Source organism: Bufo gargarizans, chromosome 7 (assembly GCF_014858855.1).
Source record: "Bufo gargarizans isolate SCDJY-AF-19 chromosome 7, ASM1485885v1, whole genome shotgun sequence".
NCBI lineage: Eukaryota > Metazoa > Chordata > Amphibia > Anura > Bufonidae > Bufo > Bufo gargarizans.
This window is the reverse complement of record NC_058086.1, coordinates 22,823,627-22,845,068: the sequence shown is the minus strand read 5'-3', so window position 1 is coordinate 22,845,068 and position 21,442 is coordinate 22,823,627. Positions and strand designations below refer to the sequence as shown.

Below are 21,442 nucleotides of genomic sequence, written 5' to 3'. Positions count from 1 at the left end.
AATAACTCAGTTTGCAAGAAGACAATTATTTAACTATATAAACCAAAACATAATAGTGATCTTGGAGGAAAACTTCAGCCTGTATCCATAACCTTTTGGTATGTCCCTATAGAGGATAGAACGCACCATCTGGAATGAAGAATACATGATAAATCCATTACAGAGGAGGTAGTGAGGGTAATAAGTATGCACATTCTTATCTATGGCATCAAATAGTTTAATGTGAATAACTTTTGGTATGTTTTATCAAATGGCCCAAAATCTTCAGAATATGTTGACATAGAGAGAGTCTAGTAGGATGGGAAGTTTGGGGGGAAATTGTTTAATATCCGAGTTGTTTTTTGTACGTTAAGTCCCATTAAGCTCCCCAAAAAACAAGCTTAATGTCATTCATTTGCCTTGTGGGTAGACCAAATCCATGAAACTTCCAGGATAGGTTTGTGAAGCTGGGAACTTAAGTTGTGCAAAGTTTCAAGGTAATTGATTGAGGTTTAGGCACATTATGGTACATTAAGCCATTTTCACATTACCGTATTTTCCCCCATATAAGATGCAGACCCCTCCCCCCAAAGTGGGGAAAAAATGTCCCTGCGTCTTATGAGGCGAATGCTAATGAGCGCTTCCATTATGGAAGCGCTCATTTGCACAAGAGGACTGGGAAGCGGTGAAGGCTCTGTACTCACCGCTCCAACCCAAAAACAGAACCAATAACCCCAAAGAAAAGTGGGAGACACACATATAAAATATATGTAATTTATTGAGACATGATCACATAAACAATATATGAAATAAAAGGCACAAGTGTACAGGAGGGGGGGGGGGGGAGACCTCATGTAAGGAGGTCAGATACAACCTCTCTCCCAAACACCCAACTGGCAGGGAATAAAAATGTCACAGCCCTAGGTATACATCAGCATGAAAATTGTGAGAATTGTAGGTTCACTCAAAGTAACATGTACTGGTATGTATGTTGCATGCACAGAAAGATAAATGAAAAAATTTACAAATAGCACAAGGCAAACTAGCCCACCCAAAAACCTGGGATGGCCGCATATGATATGCACATAGCCATTGAACTGTACAATACAGACAGAGGCAAGTGTGCCAAGTGCAGGTGGTAATAGAGATATAAAAAGAAATGTACCGTATATACTCGAGTATAAGACAAGTTTTTTGGCACATATTTTTGTGCTCAAAAAGCCCCCTCGTCTTATACTCGAGTCTCGATTTGGCCGACCCGAAAATGCCACTGCAGCGAGCGGCCCGGCCGGCGCGTGACTGACGTCACTTAGTAACGCTCCTGCTTCCTGAAGTGGGAGGAGCGTTACCAAGTGATGTCAGTCACGCGCCGGCCGGCCAGCTCCCGCTCGCTGTAGTGCATTCATCGTGACAGTGAATACAGAGGCCGGACCTGTTATCAATAGGAGAGAGATTGTTTTACACAGGAGTAACATACTTTACACGCAAAGGCAGTTATGTGCACAGTTTAGGACATGAGGGGACACATAGGGCCATGAGGGGGACCAGCATAAGATGCTATATGTCTTATGCTGCCCCCCCCCCTCATGGCCCTATGTGTCATAGCACATATCCCCTATAACAGCGTCCTCCACAGATCCACCCCATAACAGGGTCCCCCACAGATCCACCCCATAACAGTGCCATCCACAGGTCCCCATAAGTATCCTCCACAGATCCCCCACATATGCTGCATTTCCCACCCTAGTCTTATACTCAAGTCAATAATTTTGGGGGTAAAATTAGGGGCCTCGGCTTATATTCGGGTCGGCTTATACTCGAGTATATACGGTAACAACTAACTGAGCAAAACAACAAAACATGTATTACCCATGATATGCTGGACCCAGAGCGTGTGACCAAAAGCTGCACCTTGACATACGTTTCACCTGGAGAGGCTTGGTCTTATGAGGTGAATGCTAATGAGCACTTCCATTATGGAAGAACTCATTAGCACAAGAGGACTGGGAAGCGGCGAAGGCTCTGTACTCACCGCTTCCTAGTCCTCCGCTCGGCTGTGCAGTGGCTGCGCACAACGTGAGGGCGCTCTGTGACCTCATGCTGCGCACGCCAGTTCACAGCACAGCCGACGGCAGGACGATGAAGAGCGGCAGCGTCCAGGAGCAGAAAGGGTAAGTGGTTTCTTTATTTTACATGTTCTGAGGCTGCTGGGGTCTGAACTGAGGCATGGGGCAGACATAACAGGCATGGGGGGGGCAGTAATAAGAGGCATGGGGCAGACATAAGAGGCATGGGGCTGATATGAGAGGCATGGGGCTCTTATCTGAGATCTGATTGTGGGTCATTCATATTGGGGGCTGATTTGAGGTCTTATTAACATTAGGGGTCTGATCGGGGCTGTGAGCTGAGGTCTGATTAACATTGGATTGATTGCTGGTCTGACCTAAGGTCTAATGAAGCAAAGAATGTTTTTCTTATTTTCCTCCTGTAAAACCTAGGTGCGCCTTATGGGCTGGTGCATCTTATAGGGCTAAAAATATAGTAAATGTTTTAGGATGTCCCCTCCCCTTCAGTCATTGGCAGATCAGGTTTTCAGCTGGGCAGAAAGAACAGTCCTGTCTATTTTAGCAGTCCACCTAAAAGGAACAGAAAATTTGATGGCAAAAAAGAAATAAAATAGTCACCTCATCCACTTGAACGCGCACGGAACACTAGCTCCTCAAACCCTTGCTATTCACTGAATGCAAATGGACCTGGCATCACGGGGAGTGCAGGTCCTACACAGCACAGTGTTTGTGAGCCAAAAACAAGTGTGGATCAAAGATGCAGAACAGGTGCAGATCTTTCCATTATACCTTATCTGTGTGTAACCTCTACTTCTGGTAACGGCTCACAATCACTTCTCAAACACGGGCTGTGTGAAAGCTGCCTTAGGCCTTACCATGCACACAAAGGTATTTTTTTGTCCTTATCCAAGCCTCATTTTTTTCGGATCAGTCTGCATCTGCGGCTCCGCAAAAATATAATAGACCATGTCCTATTCTTGTCCGTATTTTGGACAAAAATATCAATTTCTACAACAGCACAGGACGTGCATTACATGAAAGTGTGGGCCGCACACACTGCCTGTATCCTTTATTTACGAACCGCAAAATGTTTACTGTACAGATACAGTTCAACTGCGACCAAGGACAACATCTGCATGGAGTTTGTATGTTCTTCCCGTGGTTGTGTGGGTTTCCTCTGGGTTCTCAGGTTTCCTCCCACACTCCAAAGACATACTGATAGGGGGCTTAGATTGTGAGCCCGTTGGGGACAGTGTGATGCTAATGTCTGTAAAGCGCTGCCGAATATATCGGCCCCAGGAGTACTGAATGTCTGAACACAGCACTCCTGTCCTCCCACAGCATATAGACACACTACACTTCGTCAGAACTGAGGTTTTCACGTTTTTTCTCTCACAAGCCATCCCATTCTGTTCATATTGGAGCCTGCAGCTAAGTACATTAGAGGAATGCAGACATTGTAAACCAGTGGCAGTCATTGACTGTCCTCCACTACAGCACGTGTAACCCTAGACTCGTGCACGTTGTTTCACTACGACAACAGCTCAGAAACCAGTCAGCTGGTTCTAAAAAAGCAGAAAATGGCGGCCGCGCCTGACAGGTCAGAAGGCGGGAACCTCCCCAACAGCGCGCCTCGTTATCACGTGGGAGGAACGTACCACCTAATAGCGCTGCTGTACACCAACCCACTGTACGCTCCGAAGCTGCGGGGGTGGGAAACAAGTGACTATGGATAAATGGAATGCAGCGTGAGCGTGAATATTAAGTCACATCTGCCTCAGATTCATTTACAAATGTTTTCAACCTAGCCGACGTAACATTTTAGAGCAAAGTAGCTGCGAAAGTCTTTTTTTCTACCTCACTTCCAAAACGTAACCCCTATAATGTAGGGCTAAATGGTTCGCTCTAATTGACAAGCGACAGCCTACCTTAACTACCAGTGGGCGTGGTTTTGTGGGCTCTACGCCGCTCGTGGTTGGTTCGTTGTGAGGCAGTGCCTTGGCGTTGTGGAAGCTGATTGGTCGGTTAGCCAGGGACGCCGTGCGCAGCTCGACGACGGGCATTTTGGGGTCGTGTGCAAACCGCGTGTGGCGCAGCGAAGAGAAACTAGAGATAAACAGCAGCTTGTCGGTGAGTGGGCGCGTGGCTGTTGGGGGCTGAAGGGAAGGTATCGCAGTGGGAGAGTGTGGAGGGAAAAGGGGTAGGAAAAAAAAAGTGTTGGGCCTTATGGGGGTAGCGCGGAGGAGCTCGGGTCTGTCAGCTCCGGGACGTGAGGGTACGCTGAGGAGGAGGGGGCGCGGTGCTAGGCCCGGACGCGTTACTCTCCCGGGGGCTGAGTATTATTGGGGGCGCGGTAGGGCTACTATACGGTGGAGATGTATCACTGGGCGCGCAGCTGTACTGCCCAGCGCCGAGGCCTGCTCCCCGCCTCGTCCTGCGGCCTCACGTGCGGCGGCGGCTCCTCGTGGCCGTACACGCGCCTTACTATTTTTAACTCTGCTGCAGTGGTGATAGGAGCTCGTGCTGGGATCGTCGCTTCCATGTATGGGTAGGCTAATGGGGGAGGGGATAGGGGTCCACACCGTGCTGCTCTGGCTGTGTGGCAACCCCTCCCCCCAATAAGCACATTTTCTTACGTTGGGTCTAAGGCATTGACTGAAAGGGCAGCTATAGACACCATGTGTGGGTTACTGTGCAGAGGGATCGTCAGACACCATGTGTGGGTTACTGTGCAGAGGGGTCGTCGTCTCTGGCCAGATGGTAACCAGGGCAGGCCCCAGAGAGGGCAGAGCGCATGTTCCTGTAAGCAAAGGGTAGGGCTTGTATTGTGTGGCGGTCATTGGCCAGACGTCTTGAGTTTTGGCCCCCTGTGAGTGCTCATTTTTAAAGGGGCTATCTAGCCAGAGACGAACTTCAGAAATGCACCCTGATGGGAGTCCCATGAGCCTGGTCCACTGCAGGATTTGTAGATAGGAGGGTCCTTAACCTCAACTGATCGCCCGAACCCCACTACGTTAATGGTATTTGGCCTCGGTGCCTTTTGAATTTGGGATGACAATTGGCAGTATTGCGCCTAATCGGTCATCTGTGGGATCGTTCATATGAATGATTTCTCCACCAGCATGCCAGGCTAAGTCTACTTAAACACAAGTTTTTTTCTTGAAAAAAAACCCTGCTTCCGTTACTGATGATACAACCATCTGCATCTTTTATGAACTGATCCGGTTGTATTATCTGTAACATAGCCTAGATGGATCCGTCATGAACTCCATTGACAGTCAGTGGGGGGAGGATCCGTTTTGATATCGTTAGAGAAAACGGATCTGTCCCTATTGACTTGCACTGGGGGTCATGACTGGTCCACCTTGTTCCGCATCCCAGGTCGGAAAGCAAACGGCAACATGCTGCAGATTGTTCTCCGGTCTGAGAACTGAATGCAGTTTGGAGCATTCCTTTCGGTTTTTGTCCCCAGTGGCAATGAATGGCGACAAAACTGAAGCATTTTTTTCCGGTATTGAGACCCTATAATGGATTTCAATACTGGAAAATAGAAACGCTAGTGTGAAAGTATCCTAGGCTACTTTCACACTAGCAGCAGGACGGATCTGACGGGCTGTTCACCCTGTCGGATCCATCCTGCCGCTATTTCGCAGTGCCACAGGACTGCCACTCAGTCCCCATTCACTATAATGGAGGCGGAGCTCCAGCGCCGCACGGCGAGAGGCTGCCAGACTAAAAGTACCACATGTCTGACTTTTTAGTCTGGCGGCCTCTCACCGAGCACTGCCGTGCTGCGCAGGAGCTCCGCCCCCATTATAGTGAATGGGGACGGAGTGGCAGTCCTGTGGCACTGCGAAATAGCGTCAGGATGGATCCGACAGGATAAACAGCCTGTCGGATCAGTCCTGCCGCTAGTGTGGAAGTAGCCTACACTGGAAAACTGACCCCTTGATCCTTGTGCATAGTAGCAAATGATGATGCTAGTTCTCCGCATGGCCAATTACATTTTTGGCAAGTTTTTTTCTAGATGCTAGCCGGCTTTTTCCCTCATGTGGCATAAGCTAAAGTGGGTTTGGTGCAGTATAGTTTCGGTTGTGGGTGTGGGCTCATGGTCCCCTCCACTGTGGTATGTCACTTTGTCTTTGCACATTAGCGAAGAGCTTATTAACTAGTAAAACAAATCTCAGCATCCAATTTAGACAGTTAATTTGGGTTAAAGGGGTATTTCCATGTAGGGATTGTTAAATTGAACCCGTATTCAGAAACCCTCAGTGGCTTCAGTGATTGGCACTAAGGGAAGTTGTTGCTAATAAATCCTTAGACTCAATTCACGCAGCAGCTTCTCCATTGATTTGGCATGCCACACAGCCGTTAATGTGGCCAGTCTATTGCCACAGAATTCAAATTCTAAACTCTGATGTAGACGTCCATGGAGAGACAACAGAGGAGAAGACAAGCCATTTACTTATAGGTTTTGCCTGAAATCAGCCAAGTAGACATTTCCCTAAGCGGCCACTCAGTGACCTGTTTTAGTGAGCGCTTTGTGGGATGTGGTGTGTGAGCATTGTGTACAAGACAGAAAATGGCTCCAGCCGCGCACTAACCAACCTGACGGCATACGCAAAAGTTCATATAGTTTCTTAAATGTTACAACTATATACACTGACATTAGTAATGCCATGTTTGATGAAGGCTACCCAGACAACCAGGGTGACCGCCCCCCCCCATATGCAGTTACCCCTTAAATGCAGTTGTACAGAGTATTACTAACGTTGGAAGGAGCAATTTATTGACTTGTATTTTTCTTTTTTAGAAATTTAATCTTAAAACATGAGCAGCAACGAGTGCTTCAAGTGTGGACGCTCCGGTCATTGGGCCAGGGAGTGCCCTACTGGAGGTGGTGGTGTTGGTGGCGGCGGTGTTGGTGTTGGACGTGGCAGAGGTGGTGGAAGAGGTCGTGGACGTGGTGGATTTAACTCTTCCAGAGGTAACCAGTGTTTTTTTTTTGTTTTTTTTTGTTTTCTGCTTTTGGCTGCTGTCCCCATCCCTCTTGTCCCTTATTTATTTATTTAACATCCTTATTGCTTTGCAGTTTTATTAATATACCTTTTTTTTCTTCTCCAATATAGGGTTCCAATTCATTTCTTCATCTCTTCCAGACATTTGTTATCGTTGTGGCGAGTCTGGCCACCTTGCTAAGGATTGTGATCTACAAGAAGATGGTAAGTGCTGGCAATGCAAGGTACTTTTGTGGTGCTTTGAAACTTAACTTTATCAAATCCTAAGACTATGGAAGCACCGAACATCCTGAACTGCATTGTCATTGCCTGGGAAATTAGTGTGATACTCTGACAATATAAATTGTGCTGTAAAAGCAATTTTATTAGGACTGGCTCTCAAATAAATGTGTATTTAGAGTCAGCCCTCTACAATTGCTTGCACTTATACATTTTAGCTGATGCAGGCTGTGCACTCATATATCATTGCTTAATGAGCTGCCACTGTATTTTATTATAAAGTGTGCTGTAATGAGAACTCGGCCCTCGTGATGACTAGATGGGTCATCACATCTTTAGTGTGGTGCCTAAAATCTATCCAGCATATGTCCCTGGGTAAACTGGATGTGATGCTGACAAATGAAGGCTGTTCTTGTTGTCCTGTCGAACTCTGGCAGCTGCATCCAAGCAGGGAGTGGTAGGGGGGCAGTGTTCTGTGTGAGAGATGTGACCTGCATCTATCAGACATTTATAATTATCCAGTTGATATGTCATAGATGTCTGAGATGGCTATAGGCCCTTAACTATATAAACAGATGACAACGCTGCAAATTCTGCATTAATATGTGCAAAATGTATTAAATACCTTTTAGTTAAACTTGTTTTCTTGTTTATGGTCAGCTTGCTATAATTGTGGAAGAGGTGGACATATTGCGAAGGATTGCAAGGAGCCAAGGAAAGAGAGAGAGCAGTGTTGCTATAACTGTGGCAAACCTGGTCATCTTGCTCGAGACTGTGACCATGCTGATGAACAAAAGTGTTATTCTTGTGGAGAGTTTGGTCACATTCAGAAAGACTGCACCAAAGTGAAATGCTACAGGTAAGACATGATGATTCTGGTAAATTGAATCTAGATTTCTGTGTACTAGGTATGCCTCTAAGTAATTATGGTCTGTTTCAGGTGTGGTGAGACTGGGCACGTAGCCATCAACTGCAGCAAGACCAGTGAAGTCAACTGTTATCGCTGTGGGGAGTCGGGGCACCTTGCACGGGAATGCACGATTGAAGCTACAGCTTAAATTTCCTTTGTCGCCCCTCCTTTTTCTGATTGATGGTTGTATTATTTTCTCTGAATCCTCTTCACTGGCCAAAGGTTGGCAGATAGAGCTAGTCCCAGGCCAGTGAGCTTTACTTGACGTGCAAAAGGAGGAAAGGGTGGAAAAAACGACTTCCTGCATTTAACTACAAAAAATGTTTATGTTTAGTTTGGTAGAGGTGTTATGTATAATGCTTTGTTAAAGAACCCCCTTTCCGTGCCACTGGTGAGTTGGGATGAAATGAATTGGAAGAGTTGAGTCAGACCAGTAGACCCTTCTCAGGTTTATTGCAGCACCTGTGCAAAAGGGAGAACTGCTACTGGGAGAGTTTGTGAAAACTTCTGCAAATTAAATTTTGATGGTCTCATTGTCTGACCTCAGCTGTTCTTGACATCAACTACATCTGTATCAGGCTAAGGCAGAGTTAACACGTCAATGTCAGCGAGTGGCTGTGTGTACAAATCCGGCAAAAGTGGCCACTGAGTTTGAATCGGAGATACAGGTGAAAGAAAGATCTGGATTTTTTTTTTGTTTACCTTTTCATGGAAGTAATGAGTAAAACCCAGAACATGTATCAATGAATATAGCGAAAGTAAGCTGTTCAGGAGCTGCAGAGAAATGTTTTCACAGAAATCAAGATGTTATTTTTGTATACTATATCACTTTAGACAACAGTTTGAGTTTCATTTGCTTGTAATCAGTTTTTAATGTCAGATGGTAAAAGAAACTGAAGTCCTGGAACATAGAAATGTAATTTTAAACTATCAATAAAGCTGGAGGAGGAAGGGGAGTTTGCCTAAAGTCTGTTTCCATTCAATTATTTATTTTGGAATAATTGAAAAATACTGTCATTAGAGTTTTTCTAGCCTTTAAGTGATGGCCTATCCTCAGGATAGGCCATCACTAGCTCATCAGCAAGGGTTGGCCACCCTGCACCTCTGCTGATAGCTCATCTGTGTAGAACTACACATCAGTCAACATATTGTAGTTGCTGACGCTAGTAACTTCAGTGCTACTTCCATTCAGTGGGACTATTACAAGTGCCATTCACTACACTGTCTAGTTCCTGCAATAGAGCTGCACAGAACAGCTGATTACCGGGGTGTTGGACCTCCACCAGTCAGCTAGAGATGGCCTATTCTTAGGGTAGTCCATTTCTTAATGACTGGGCAACGTCTTTAAAGGAGTATTCCTAATTGGATAAGTGCATAACTGTTAGATTGGTAGGTGTTGGCTGCTGAGACCCCAAACCAATCTTGAATGGGCAGAAGTGTGCCCTGTTTAAATGGTGCATTGGTCATGTTACCCCCACTTCTCTCAGGTGTCAAAAAACCCCTGATCTAATGGTTCTCCTATCCAGAGAAGAACTGAAACTGCCATACCCCTTTTAATTTTTATATTTTTTTTGTGGTTTCCTAGTGGTCAGTGTAATCCTTCTAAACATCATTGGGTTTTTGTATTTGTCCTTACTGCAACAAATGTCTTGTGCACAAGATAAAGCAGTGTGTAGGCAACTATGACCTTATTCTCACCTAGAAGCTCATGGTTTCCATTTTAAATTTTGAATGTGTGTTAGGAGTCAGGAAGAGAAGCAGCAGTTTGGAAGAGCCATGCTACGGTCTGTATATGGAACGCCTCAAAATAACGAACCATACACAGAGAAAAAAGTTTGTGTGCAAGAGGCCTTACCAAGAACTGACACTGCCTCATCAGACTTCAAAGAATTTTTATATTTTTTTTGCTTGTGTGATTAAGAAACACTGTACAACATATTTGTAGATGTTGGGGAACATAGTTATGCCCTAGATTCATAATTATAGTCATCTCTCGGTTGTAAAGGCCAAGTGTTTCAGACTGTGGACATTAGCATAGAAATTATGTGTAAACTACCAGACAGATTCCAGAATTAACCTCGTTTGGTATTGCAACAATGTCCAAAATATGCCACGTTCAGCACTTTCCTCAAAGAGGATTAATGCTGAATGGAGTTAATGTGGTGTTACTGGAGGCTTCCTGATCTCCTAGTGCAGCACGATAAATATCCAGTCAGTAAACCATAGCATAAGGTCTGCTGTGAAAGATTTAAACGTGATGTAGGGGTTTCTCAATGCAGCTCACAATATTAAAGGGGTTCTGCAGTATGTGTAAACTGATGAGCTATCCTCTGGCTAGATCATCTGATCGGTGGGGGTCCGACACCCTGGACCCCTGCCTATCAGCTGTTTGAGAAGGCAGCGGTGCTCCAGCAGCACCGCCGCCTCCTTACTGTTTACCGCTGGCCTAGTGACATCACGACTAGTATCAACTGGGTGGGGCTAAGCTCCATTCAAGTGAACAGAGCTTAGCCCTGCCCAGGCCAGTGATACTGGGCCTGAGGTAAACAGTGAGAAGGCAGCAGCGCTGTGGCCTTCTCACAACAGCTGATTGGCAGGGGTCCCGGGTATCAGACCCCTGCCGATCAGATGCTGATGATCTATCCAGAGGATAGATCATCAGATTAAACAAACTGCAGAACCCCTTTAAGGTTAAAACATCCATATAAAAAAAACACGTGGTGTATCACATAAGAAACAGGTGGAAACGCTTTGAGGTTGAGGAACAGATTACATTTTCTCCTGTTTTGGGCTTTCGGATGATATTGGTGCCTGGGTAAGACCCCCCTGAAGTTTCTAATGTGACAGGAACTTGCCTTTCGTTCAGCAAGAATAGAGGGTGCTCCGTTGACAGGGAGAGCGGTGCTTTCCAAGTTCCCTGTAGCAGGGACATTAATGCTGCAAAATAAATATTTGTAATATTGTATTTATTTTAGGAGGCACGAAGGAAGCAAACATGTTAATCAAATAACGCCACTGTCATAGACTCTACCAAAGAACAGCGCAGTATGCAGCACAAATCTTTGTGTTGAAATGACAGACACCACTTTAGGACCCATGATGAATGACCTTTTTTTAAATTACATTCCACACTATCAAACATACAGGAAAATACAGCACTACATACCTGTTACATGCAGTGATGTCTGCTCTTATATGTTTTGTCTCTGCAGAGTTTGCCACACAGGCATCTTTGGTTCCTGCTTTTCCCATTATCCTGCTCCTCTTCTGAACGCCCCATCCTGCCTTCCCCAATTCTGTGCTTCCCAATATTATACTGCAAAAATGGATAGTCTCCCTGGCACTCCAGCGGTTATGAAACTACAACTCCCAGCGTGCATGCTCTTCTCAGAACTCTTGATTATTGTATTTCAGCTTTAGGGCAAAGAGTCTGAGGAGTGCTGAAGCCTGTACTAGTACCACACAGTTAGTACCCCCTTCAAAAATTATTGCCACACAGTGTGTGTCCATCAAATAGTGTCCTTAATGGTACTAGTGCTGTGAACATAGTGCCCCCAGCAGAAATAAAGACCGGCATAGTGCCACAGTAAAGTCCACTATAATGACCCAGTAGAATTAAAGGCCCAACTGTGTGCTTCAGTAGTAAATATGCCCCCTTATAGTGACCCCCCCCCCCCCCCTCAGTAGTAATGAAAACATAGTGCTCGACAGTAGTAACTAAGACCCTATAGTATGCTCCAGAAGTACTAATGCCTGCCTATAGTGCCTCCGCTAGTGCTAATACCTTCTAGTAATGCCCCAGTGGTAAAAAAAAAAGACCACATAATGTGTCCCGGTAGAAAATTGTAGCGCTTCCAACTAGTACTAATGTCCCCATAGTGCCCCCCCAGTAATAACAATGACCCCTTATAGTGGCCCAATAGTGCTGCCACTAGGTGCCAAAGGAAAACAAACTCAAATACCTCAATGCCACCGTCTTTGATGTAGAGCGGGACACAAAGGTGTCTTGCAGCCTAGCTCAGGCGCCGCCTGCATCGGCTTCTGATGGACTTTAGGCCTAATGGTGGGGAAGTGAGATATTGGCTCCAGTGTCCTGCTACAGCATTCAAGTGTATCGCCGCACATACTATAGACAGTAATATTATTGTGAACGATCATACTTAAAGGGAATCTGTCACCAGCAACCTCCCTGTCCAACTGTTTGCATAGACACATAGCTGTGACTGATTAAAAAACTGTTTTTCTTTTGTCGATCCAAGTTCTCAAGTTAGGATACTTTTTCTTAATATGCAAATTAGTTCTTTGGTGCAATGAGGATGTCACTGTTCCTCTTGTTGCACCCAATATCCGCTCATTTTTGTAGCTAGACCCTCCCGTGCGGCTTTACTTGACAGGGCCAGGGATTGTCAAAGCTGCTAGGAAGGGGTTGGCCACAGAAATGAGTGGATATTGGGTGCAACATGAGCAATGGCGACGCCTTCATTGCACCATATGCCTAATTTGCATATTAAGAAAATGTATCGTAACTCGGGAACGAAACCTTGGACCACCCAAAGAAAAACTGTTTTAAACAGGTGAACCATAGCCGTGTGCCTATGCAGAGGTGGATAGGGAGGTCACTGGTGACAGAATCCCTTTAATCATAATCTGTACATCTATGGCCAACTTGGTATGGAAGTAAAAAAAAAGTAACCTCAGATGGCTACTGCACAGCACATACATTTGAGAGAATGCAAAGCATGAACAGCAGGTGAACGTCTATTATGTATATGTGCAGAATCTAAGTGAAGACCCACAACGTGTCTGGTTTTCAACCCATAAAATATATTTATTATATTTCCCTTGTCAAACAATTCCAAGGAAGCATACTATGAACAAAGCATGTACCTTATATGCAGAGGTGTAAATATAATTTCCTTCAGAAAAGAAGTAGTTAATGGTTGCTGTATTACGCTGTGCACATCTCCGTTTCACAGCTTAGAAAGTGTAACCCCATCTGTTACATGAGAGGGTCCGTTGTCCAGCATCTCTACAGCAGAAGCCAAAGCCTCAGTAACAGGTTCTTACACAGCAGAAGCAGAGCACCCAACGCCAGGTAAGTCTCATTATAGTTTAGGAGTAAGTACTGTGCGATGTGATCCAGTGAGACTCTTTAGTAATAGTAACGGTCTGTTCAATGGGTTCTACAGTCCGTGGGCCACAGGACATTTTCTATCTTTTTGCAGAATGGACATCCGGATGCAGAAAGCACACGTATCCTCTCTGTGCATTCTGCATCCGGACGCCTTTACCAGAAAGCAAAAGATTATGGGGCACATTTCTTAAGATCAGAGTTTTAGACGCCGGTCTTAATAAGCCCCTGCGCTGGCAGTGGATCGCTGACGTTATGTAGAGGCACCGACCTCTGTATAACTTCGGAATATCCACCGCCGATTCTAAATGCAGGACAGCTTCCTTGCTGTCTTACATTTAGACCATTTTCTACACCTAAACAAGGCGTAGAAAATGATGAAAGAGACGGGTCTGCCGGCCCGCGCCATGCCCACTTTTTTAGACCTGGCGTGAGCAGGGAAGAAGTTGCAGATTCTGATGCTACATGGTGTGCAACAGAATCTGCGCCAGATATACGCCACTAAAGTGGCGTATATCTGTTGGTAAATGACCCCCTATGTCTGCAAAATGCAGACAAAGGATCTATTAAAAACTGGGTGCTAAAAAAAAATAAGTGGACCGCATCTGTATTTTGCGGATCTCCTTTTTTTGTACTGCAAAACGGATACGGTCTTGTGCCTGAGGCCTTATCAATGGACAGTGCAAATGTATATAAAATAAATAAACTCTATATTTTTCTGAAACCAGTCTGAAGTAAAAGGGAACATTATTCTGCATACTCAACTATCTGGGATGTTCGTATCCCAGATAGTTAAGTGCCCTCCACCCTGATTTAGCTTTGCCATACCAATTTATTTCTGAGACATCGGGGCACCACACCATTGTTCTCCTAGCAGGTGCAGCCGCTTTTCCCTACACATTTTGTATTATTCTGCATACTGTCTATCATGAGTGAAATTTTCCTACCGTTTTATATTATACGATTTAAAAAAAAAAAAACAGTTTGCACCCTCCCCCAATTCTTAATCTCTAAGGGCCTGCTCCTTGTTTTTAACTGCATTCATTTTTTTGTTGCTCACAGCAGCCAGATGGTACATGGCTGTGAACTCATCCACACTATGCAACATAAAACCGCATGATTTATAGGGCATGTTGCTGTTTTATTCAGATTACATTGTCTCTAATCCTGGAGTTTATATGGGTAAAGTGCAGTCAGGGACAACCAAATGTAAAAAGCTCAGCCAGTATCTGGAGACAATGGTAATGAAGCTTAAATGCCCCTATAATAAACAGATATAGTGTATTCGAAAATGGGCTGTTTTTTGTTCTGGTTAGCTTGTTTCTAAAAAAAAAAAAGAAAAAAAAATTATTGCATCTTTGGAAGTCTCAACTTTTATTTCCGTTCGGTTGTGTGAACATTTAGGCTACATGTACACGACATGTGATGTACATTTTTTTTTAACGCCCATTACATGTCTGTTTTAAGACCAATGGTGGTTTTACAGGGTTATTCACACAGCAGTTTTTTTGACTGTCAGTTAAAAAAACAGACGTAAATTTTTTTAACATGTTCTATCTTGTCTGTTTTTCACTAACAGACTGCCCCCATACAATTGAATGGGTCAATTTTTTATGTTTCGTCTCTCAGAAAGGCATCAGTGAAATAAATGTCCGTTAAAAATGTCAGTTTTTAACAGACTTTTTTTTCACTGTCGTGTGCATGTAGCCTTAATATCCCACTGTCTGGGGCGGACATGGGCACAGCATCTCTCACCCTCCTCCTGCTGCTGCTGCCGCTGGGGTCCCGAGGCTCTGGACCTGCAATTCCAATGTGTCTTCTTTCTGCAGGCCGCAGCCTGCTCCTGCCAGCAGAGTCCCTTCCTATTCTGTCCTTAGTTTGTGTGTGCTCTTGCCAGCGTGCACATGCCCTGATTTGTTCTAACCTGGCAGAATTTGTGCGAATACATGAAGCAATCCAAAGGTCATAGCTAGCGGCACAGGATCGGTACGATGAACAGGCACAGGTCAGGCATCAGACAAATGGATAATAGCTCTAATACAGATTCTAGTAAACTAGAGAGATGTAACAAGACCTGTAGAGACCAATTGCCATGCAAGGACTGAAGGAAATGGCCAGGGATATATAGAAGCAGCCATTCAGCAGCTCGCAGAGCAGGAGATTAACCCTAGCAGTGCTGTAGAGATGGGTACAATGAATGCAAGCCCTAATTTGCACAAAGCCAGCACCTGTGCGTACAGGTCCGCAGCGGCCATGAGCCGCCTTTGTAACACAAGGTTTACACATTGCGGCCCCGATGCGTTTTTTTGCCCTGGTTTGTGGAAAAAGCACAGCATTTTACTGCTACTATGGAATATAATAAACATGATATACAGCTAAACATGTCACATACACAGGTATTGTCGAATTATCTTCTATATAAAATTAATCTTCATATAAAAGAGAAGATCTTAGAAAAATAAAATATTAAAATGATCGGATCCTCTAGGCTGACATATCACCTCTAAGTTCTTTGATAAGAAATCTTAATTCGTTGTGTGCAATCAGTGAAACAAGGGACAGATATTTATGTAAAAATACATGAAATAATTTTTTTTATAAAAGAGGATAATCCAATACAAAACAGACAAGATAAATGGATAGACAAATTGACGCAGTACCAACAAACCACCACTAGAAGGTGCTGTAACCCACTATTGCTTTCTCACCAGCATAAAATTGTCCGAAGAATAATGAAATATATATCATACAAAATTGAATATAAAAAGGATAAACATGGATTAATACTGGAAGCATAACTGATCCACTGTCTCCTTATGACCAATCAAAAATATATGATATTAATATGATATTATACCCCACTCGGCAATCATACTATGGAAATATAATTTCCCAAGGGTTTTTCCCTCTACTCAGATAATGTCCAATCTCCCATTAGCAATATGCATCTTTGGTAAGAGGACAACTAGCATTTGGGAGGTGTTAAACATTACAGTGGGATGCAAAAGTTTGGGCAACCTTGTTAATCGTCATGATTTTCCTGTATAAATCGTTGGTTGTTACGATAAAAAATGTCAGTTAAATATATCATATAGGAGACACACACAGTGATATTTGAGAAGTGAAATGAAGTTTATTGGATTTACAGAAAGTGTGCTATAATTGTTTAAACAAAATTAGGCAGGTGCATAAATTTGGGCACCACAAAAAAGAAATGAAATCAATATTTAGTAGATCCTCCTTTTACAGAAATTACAGCCTCTAAACACTTCCTGTAGGTTCCAATGAGAGTCTGGATTCTGGTTGAAGGTATTTTGGACCATTCCTCTTTACAAAACATCTTTAGTTCATTCAGGTTTGATGGCTTCGGAGCATGGACAGCTCCCTGTAAGTCACACCACAGATTTTCAATTATATTCAGGTCTGGGGACTGAGATGGCCATTCCAGAACGTTGTACTTGTTCCTCTGCATAAATCCCTTAGTGGATTTTGAGCAGTGTTTAGGGTCGTTGTCTTGTTGAAAGATCCAGCCCCGGCGCAGCTTCAGCTTTGTCACTGATTCCTGGACATTGGTCTCCAGAATCTGCTGATACTGAGTGGAATCCATGCGTCCCTCAACTTTGACAAGATTCCCAGTCCCTGCACTGGCCACACAGCCCACAGCATGATGGAACCACCACCATATTTTACTGTAGGTAGCAGGTGTTTTTCTCGGAATGCTGTGTTCTTTTTCCTCCATGCATATCGCCCCTTGTTATGGCCAAATAACTCAATTTTAGTTTCATCAGTCCACAGCACCTTATTCCAAAATGAAGCTGGCTTGTCCAAATGAGCTTTAGCCCACCTCAAGCGGCACTTTTTGTGCTGTGGGCGGAGAAAAGGCTTCCTCTGCATCACTCTCGCATACAGCATCTCCTTGTGTAAAGTGCGCCGAATGGTTGAACGATGCACAGTGACTCCATCTGCAGCAAGATGATGTTGTAGGTCTTTGGTGCTGGTCTGTGAGTTGACTCTGACTGTTCTCACCATTCGTCGCTTGTCTATCCGAGATTTTTCTTGGTCTGCTACTTCGAGCCTTAACTTGAACTGAGCCTGTGGTCTTCCATTTCCTCACTATGTTCCTAACTGTGGAAACAGACAGCGGAAATCTCTGAGACAGCTTTCTGTATCCTTCCCCTAAACCATGATGGTGAACAATCTTTGTCTTCAGGTCATTTGAGAGTTGTTTTGAGACCCCCATGTTGCTACGCTTCAGAGAAAATTAAAAGAGGAGGGAAACTTACAATTGACCCCTTTAAATACTCTTTCTCATAATTGGATTCACCTGTGTATGTAGGTCAGGGGTCACTGAGCTTACCAAGCCAATTTGAGTTCCAATAATTAGTTCTAAAGGTTTTGGAATCAATAAAATGACAACAACAGTGCCTAAATGTATGCACCTGCCTGATATTGCTTAAACAATTATAGCACATTTTCTGTAAATCCAATAAACTTCATTTCACTTCTCAAATATCACTGTGTGTGTCTCCTATATGATGTATTTAACTGACATTTTTTATCGTAACAACCAACGATTTACACAGGAAATTCATGACGATTAACAAGGTTGCCCAAACTTTAGAATCCCACTGTATATGTTCCCTCAGTATGGGGACGCTTGACTATATGCCGAGAGGAATATCTTATTAATACTACAATCAGTGAGTACAAATATACGTTACTGGGTCAAGGATGAACAGGGTTTCGGGTGTGATCAGTTCTCAAAAACTCTTCCAGTAGACAACAATTAATCCAAGTTTCTTTGTGATTAATCCTTCTTATGGGCAATTTTCTCAGTGCCAATGTTTCTTTGTAGCAAGATTTTCTTGTGTTGTAGTTGTATTTTAGTTGTTGAAGTAAGTTGTTAGTTGAAGTTCTGTCAGTTGAAAAGACCTGCCTAACCTTTTACATGCATACTTTATACCCCATGTTATCTAAGACATGTTGGAGTCACTATCCTCTATTGTCTTTTTAAATTCATGATATTGGGACAATGGGCCTTCTTATTTGGCATCCGGGTTCATATATTTAACTTGTCCACATGGATGACTAATAACATTCAGCTCTCCTCATGAAATCCAATTAGTAGGAAAACAACCTCAATACTTTTTAGACCTTCTAAGGCTATATTCAGTCAGTGAGATACACACGGCATAAAATATATATTCTAAATGATACATACATGGTACGATATAGATATATATATATATACATGTATATATATATATATATATATATCGACCCACTGTTATACATAAATGTCACATTATATAAATCATTGGTTAAGATATATTGCAAATCTAAATATACCACACAGAAATATATAGAATATAATTATGAATAAATGAATGGGACATTCACACACCAAATGTTTCCCATAAGGCATGACTTCCTTAATGACCTTGTAATAAAGTAAAATAATACATTGCAATCTAAATGGTTATCTCTCACAGACACATGTCTGTAGGACCCATTATAGTATTAACAGATACACTACATCTGTTCACAATAATTTTTTAGAGACCATACACTCTATGTCCGCTATAAACATTTTACCCGAACTAAACTCAGCATGAACTCATCTCGGCCTATTTCAATCCTACAGAAAGTTTTTAGACTCTGGTTCAGTCTGACTTTACACCTAAAGAGGACCTTTCACTACAATAAAAAAAATCTAAACTAGGCATACAGACATGGAGAGCGGCGCCCAGGGATCTCCCTGCACTTACTATTATCCCTGGGCGCCGCTCCGTTCTCCCGGTATAGGCTCCGGTACCTTCAGATTTTTGGCTCAACTGGGAGGAGCCTGCCGGCGTCTCCTTCTCCCAGGCTGTAGCGCTGGCCAATCGCAGCGCTCAGTTCATAGAAGGACAAAGTATATAGCAATGGATGATAAATACTGGCGCTCCCACTGGCAGTTTTGAAAATAACAGAAGTAATGTGGGAGCTTAAAATATAACTTTTACTAATATAGTTAAAACATAGCGCCACACACAAATAAATGGTGATAATGATAAATATGGCTTAAGAGATAAGGAACAGTCTTACCGATCCGATGCAACCCTGGTTAGGATCAACCGAGCGTGGTAAAGAGGATGCTCCACGTCCAGGCTGTTATTTAGGTATGGTCGTTGGTAATTGTTAGGTGTAGACAGTGAAGGGAACCAATGTCCCTACAAATCCCTGGTTGGGGATGAGGCCATTGCTGATGCAGCCCTGCCTGTCTATACAGAGTTCCTACCCCGCAAGGGGCGGCTCTGTCTGGATACCTAAACCTAAGATAGGGAGGTGTCCCTAGTAAGCCCTATTGGATAGTTCCCAACGTGTCACCTTTCAAGTGGTCTATCATCAGAGGAATTGATCCGGAATAGGTGCAAAAAGATAGTCCTGCAAAGAGAATATAATCAACATAAGACTATAGACAACATAAAAGATGGTTCACAGAAAAAGAGAACTATATGAAGACTAAACTGGGACATACCTTGGATCAGTGGATCATTAGGATGTTAGAACAGGACAACAATGGTCCCTTGTAAACTGGTAGACCCCACAAGTGGAACGCAGCGCCCGGTCACGTGGGATGGGTGAGAGACAGGCAAGAACTATTCCCGCGTTGCTAGGCAGCAGAAAGACGCCAGTGAGTGCACTGACATCTGATGCATGCTGCGACAGAGCGGACAAAATAGTCAAGGCTCGTACAACAATTTGGAAAGGATTTCATCCAGGAATTCAGGTAACATGGCATATATGCTCGTATATAAGCAAAAACAGAGAGCAATATACTATTGCACAAAAGAGAAAGATGGGAAAATAATGAAAGAGAATAGCTAAAAAGTGGGGAAGAACTAGGGGAAGAGGGACTATACAACAGTAAGTCCCTCAATAGGGGGACAGTAGGTGTCATAGTTCTGAAATACCCAGGACAAGTTATGATAAATAGGGGGGAGGGGGGCCCATGGAATGGCACGAAATGTCCCCTTGTTAGTTGTGGACTAACCTCGCCCTGGCATGCTAGTTAATAAGGTGATGGGTCAATAGAGTAGATGCGCAGGCCGCCAAGTGGTTGCCCATACATGATTATAGGAAGCAACCAAAGTTTAATTTCTCATTGAGGCCTGAGGGGGCCATGGTCTTAAGGTCATAGATCCATTTGGCCTCCCTCTGCAATATCATCTTGTCCCAATCACCACCCCTCATTGGTGGGTGTACTTTGTCAATGGCCATGAAAGAAAGATGTGCACAGCCATTATGGAAATTGTGTTTTGCCACAGGAGTGTCCTTGTGTTTGGCAATATCATTGAGGTCTTCACCTACTCTCCTGCGAAATTCCCGGATTGTCTTGCCAATGTACTCTTTTCCACACTGACAGACAAGCCGGTAAATAACCCCTCGAGTGCGGCAATTGATGTAGTCACGGATGGTGAATTCCCTGCCTGTGACATTACTTTTAAAGGATTTGCCAGTCTTAATATGCTGGCACGCGATGCATCCGCTGCACCTAAAACAGCCCCGGTTCGGGTTATGGAGCCAGGTGCATCCCAGCGACGGTTTAGGAGTGTATTGGCTTTGTACCAATCTGTCGCGTAGGCTCCTACCTCGTCTGTAGGTTATATGGGGAAAATCTCCCAACACCTCCCTCAGGTCTGGGTCCATCAGCAGAATGTGTCAGTTCTTATTAATTATACCTCTAATAGACTTGGCTTCGCCATCGTAGGAAGTTATTAGGCGAATCAGTTTTTTTGTTGATACCGATTTGTGTCTAGGAGTGAGTAGAGTAGAGCGTTCCTTTGTCAAGGCTGATCTAAAAGCTGATTTAAGAACGCGAACAGGGTATCCCCTTGCCAAGAACCCCTGGCGAAGGTCAGCAGCTTGGTGTAGAAACTCTTTCTTTGTGGAACAGTTTCGTCTTAGGCGTAAATACTGGCCCTTAGGGATCCCGCGCTTTAAGGGGAGCGGATGTTCGCTTTCCCAACGAAGTAGTGAGTTAGTCGAGTTGGGTTTTCTATACACCAAAGTGTCTAGCTCACCCGTCTGGCTCTTGGCAATCAGGACATCCAAGAAGGGGAGGGCCCGTTCATCC

General features: G+C 43.9%; 1 protein-coding gene across 2 annotated transcripts; it reads left to right on the top strand.

The window, feature by feature from the left end:
• The first annotated feature begins 4,021 nt into the window (after positions 1-4,021).
• LOC122943844 (CCHC-type zinc finger nucleic acid binding protein) lies at positions 4,022-9,159 on the top strand. Of its 2 annotated transcripts, none has more exons than XM_044301918.1 (5): positions 4,022-4,175; positions 6,859-7,032; positions 7,205-7,267; positions 7,943-8,141; positions 8,223-9,159. In XM_044301918.1, exons 2-5 carry the CDS (start codon positions 6,876-6,878, stop codon positions 8,338-8,340), a joined length of 537 nt encoding a protein of 178 aa, XP_044157853.1. In that variant the 5' UTR covers positions 4,022-4,175; positions 6,859-6,875; the 3' UTR covers positions 8,341-9,159. The 2 variants fall into 2 exon arrangements, with proteins under 2 accessions (XP_044157853.1, XP_044157852.1); XM_044301917.1 differs by having other exon boundaries at positions 7,175-7,267.
• The last annotated feature ends 12,283 nt before the right edge of the window (positions 9,160-21,442 follow it).

Coding starts and splice junctions, on each gene's coding strand:
- LOC122943844 (XM_044301917.1), top strand. CDS start 6,876: ATGAGCAGCAACGAGTGCTTCAAGTGTGGACGCTCCGGTCATTGGGCC. Junction 7,033..7,174: donor TGGATTTAACTCTTCCAGAG/GTAACCAGTGTT, acceptor TCTCCAATATAG/GGTTCCAATTCATTTCTTCA. Junction 7,268..7,942: donor TTGTGATCTACAAGAAGATG/GTAAGTGCTGGC, acceptor GTTTATGGTCAG/CTTGCTATAATTGTGGAAGA.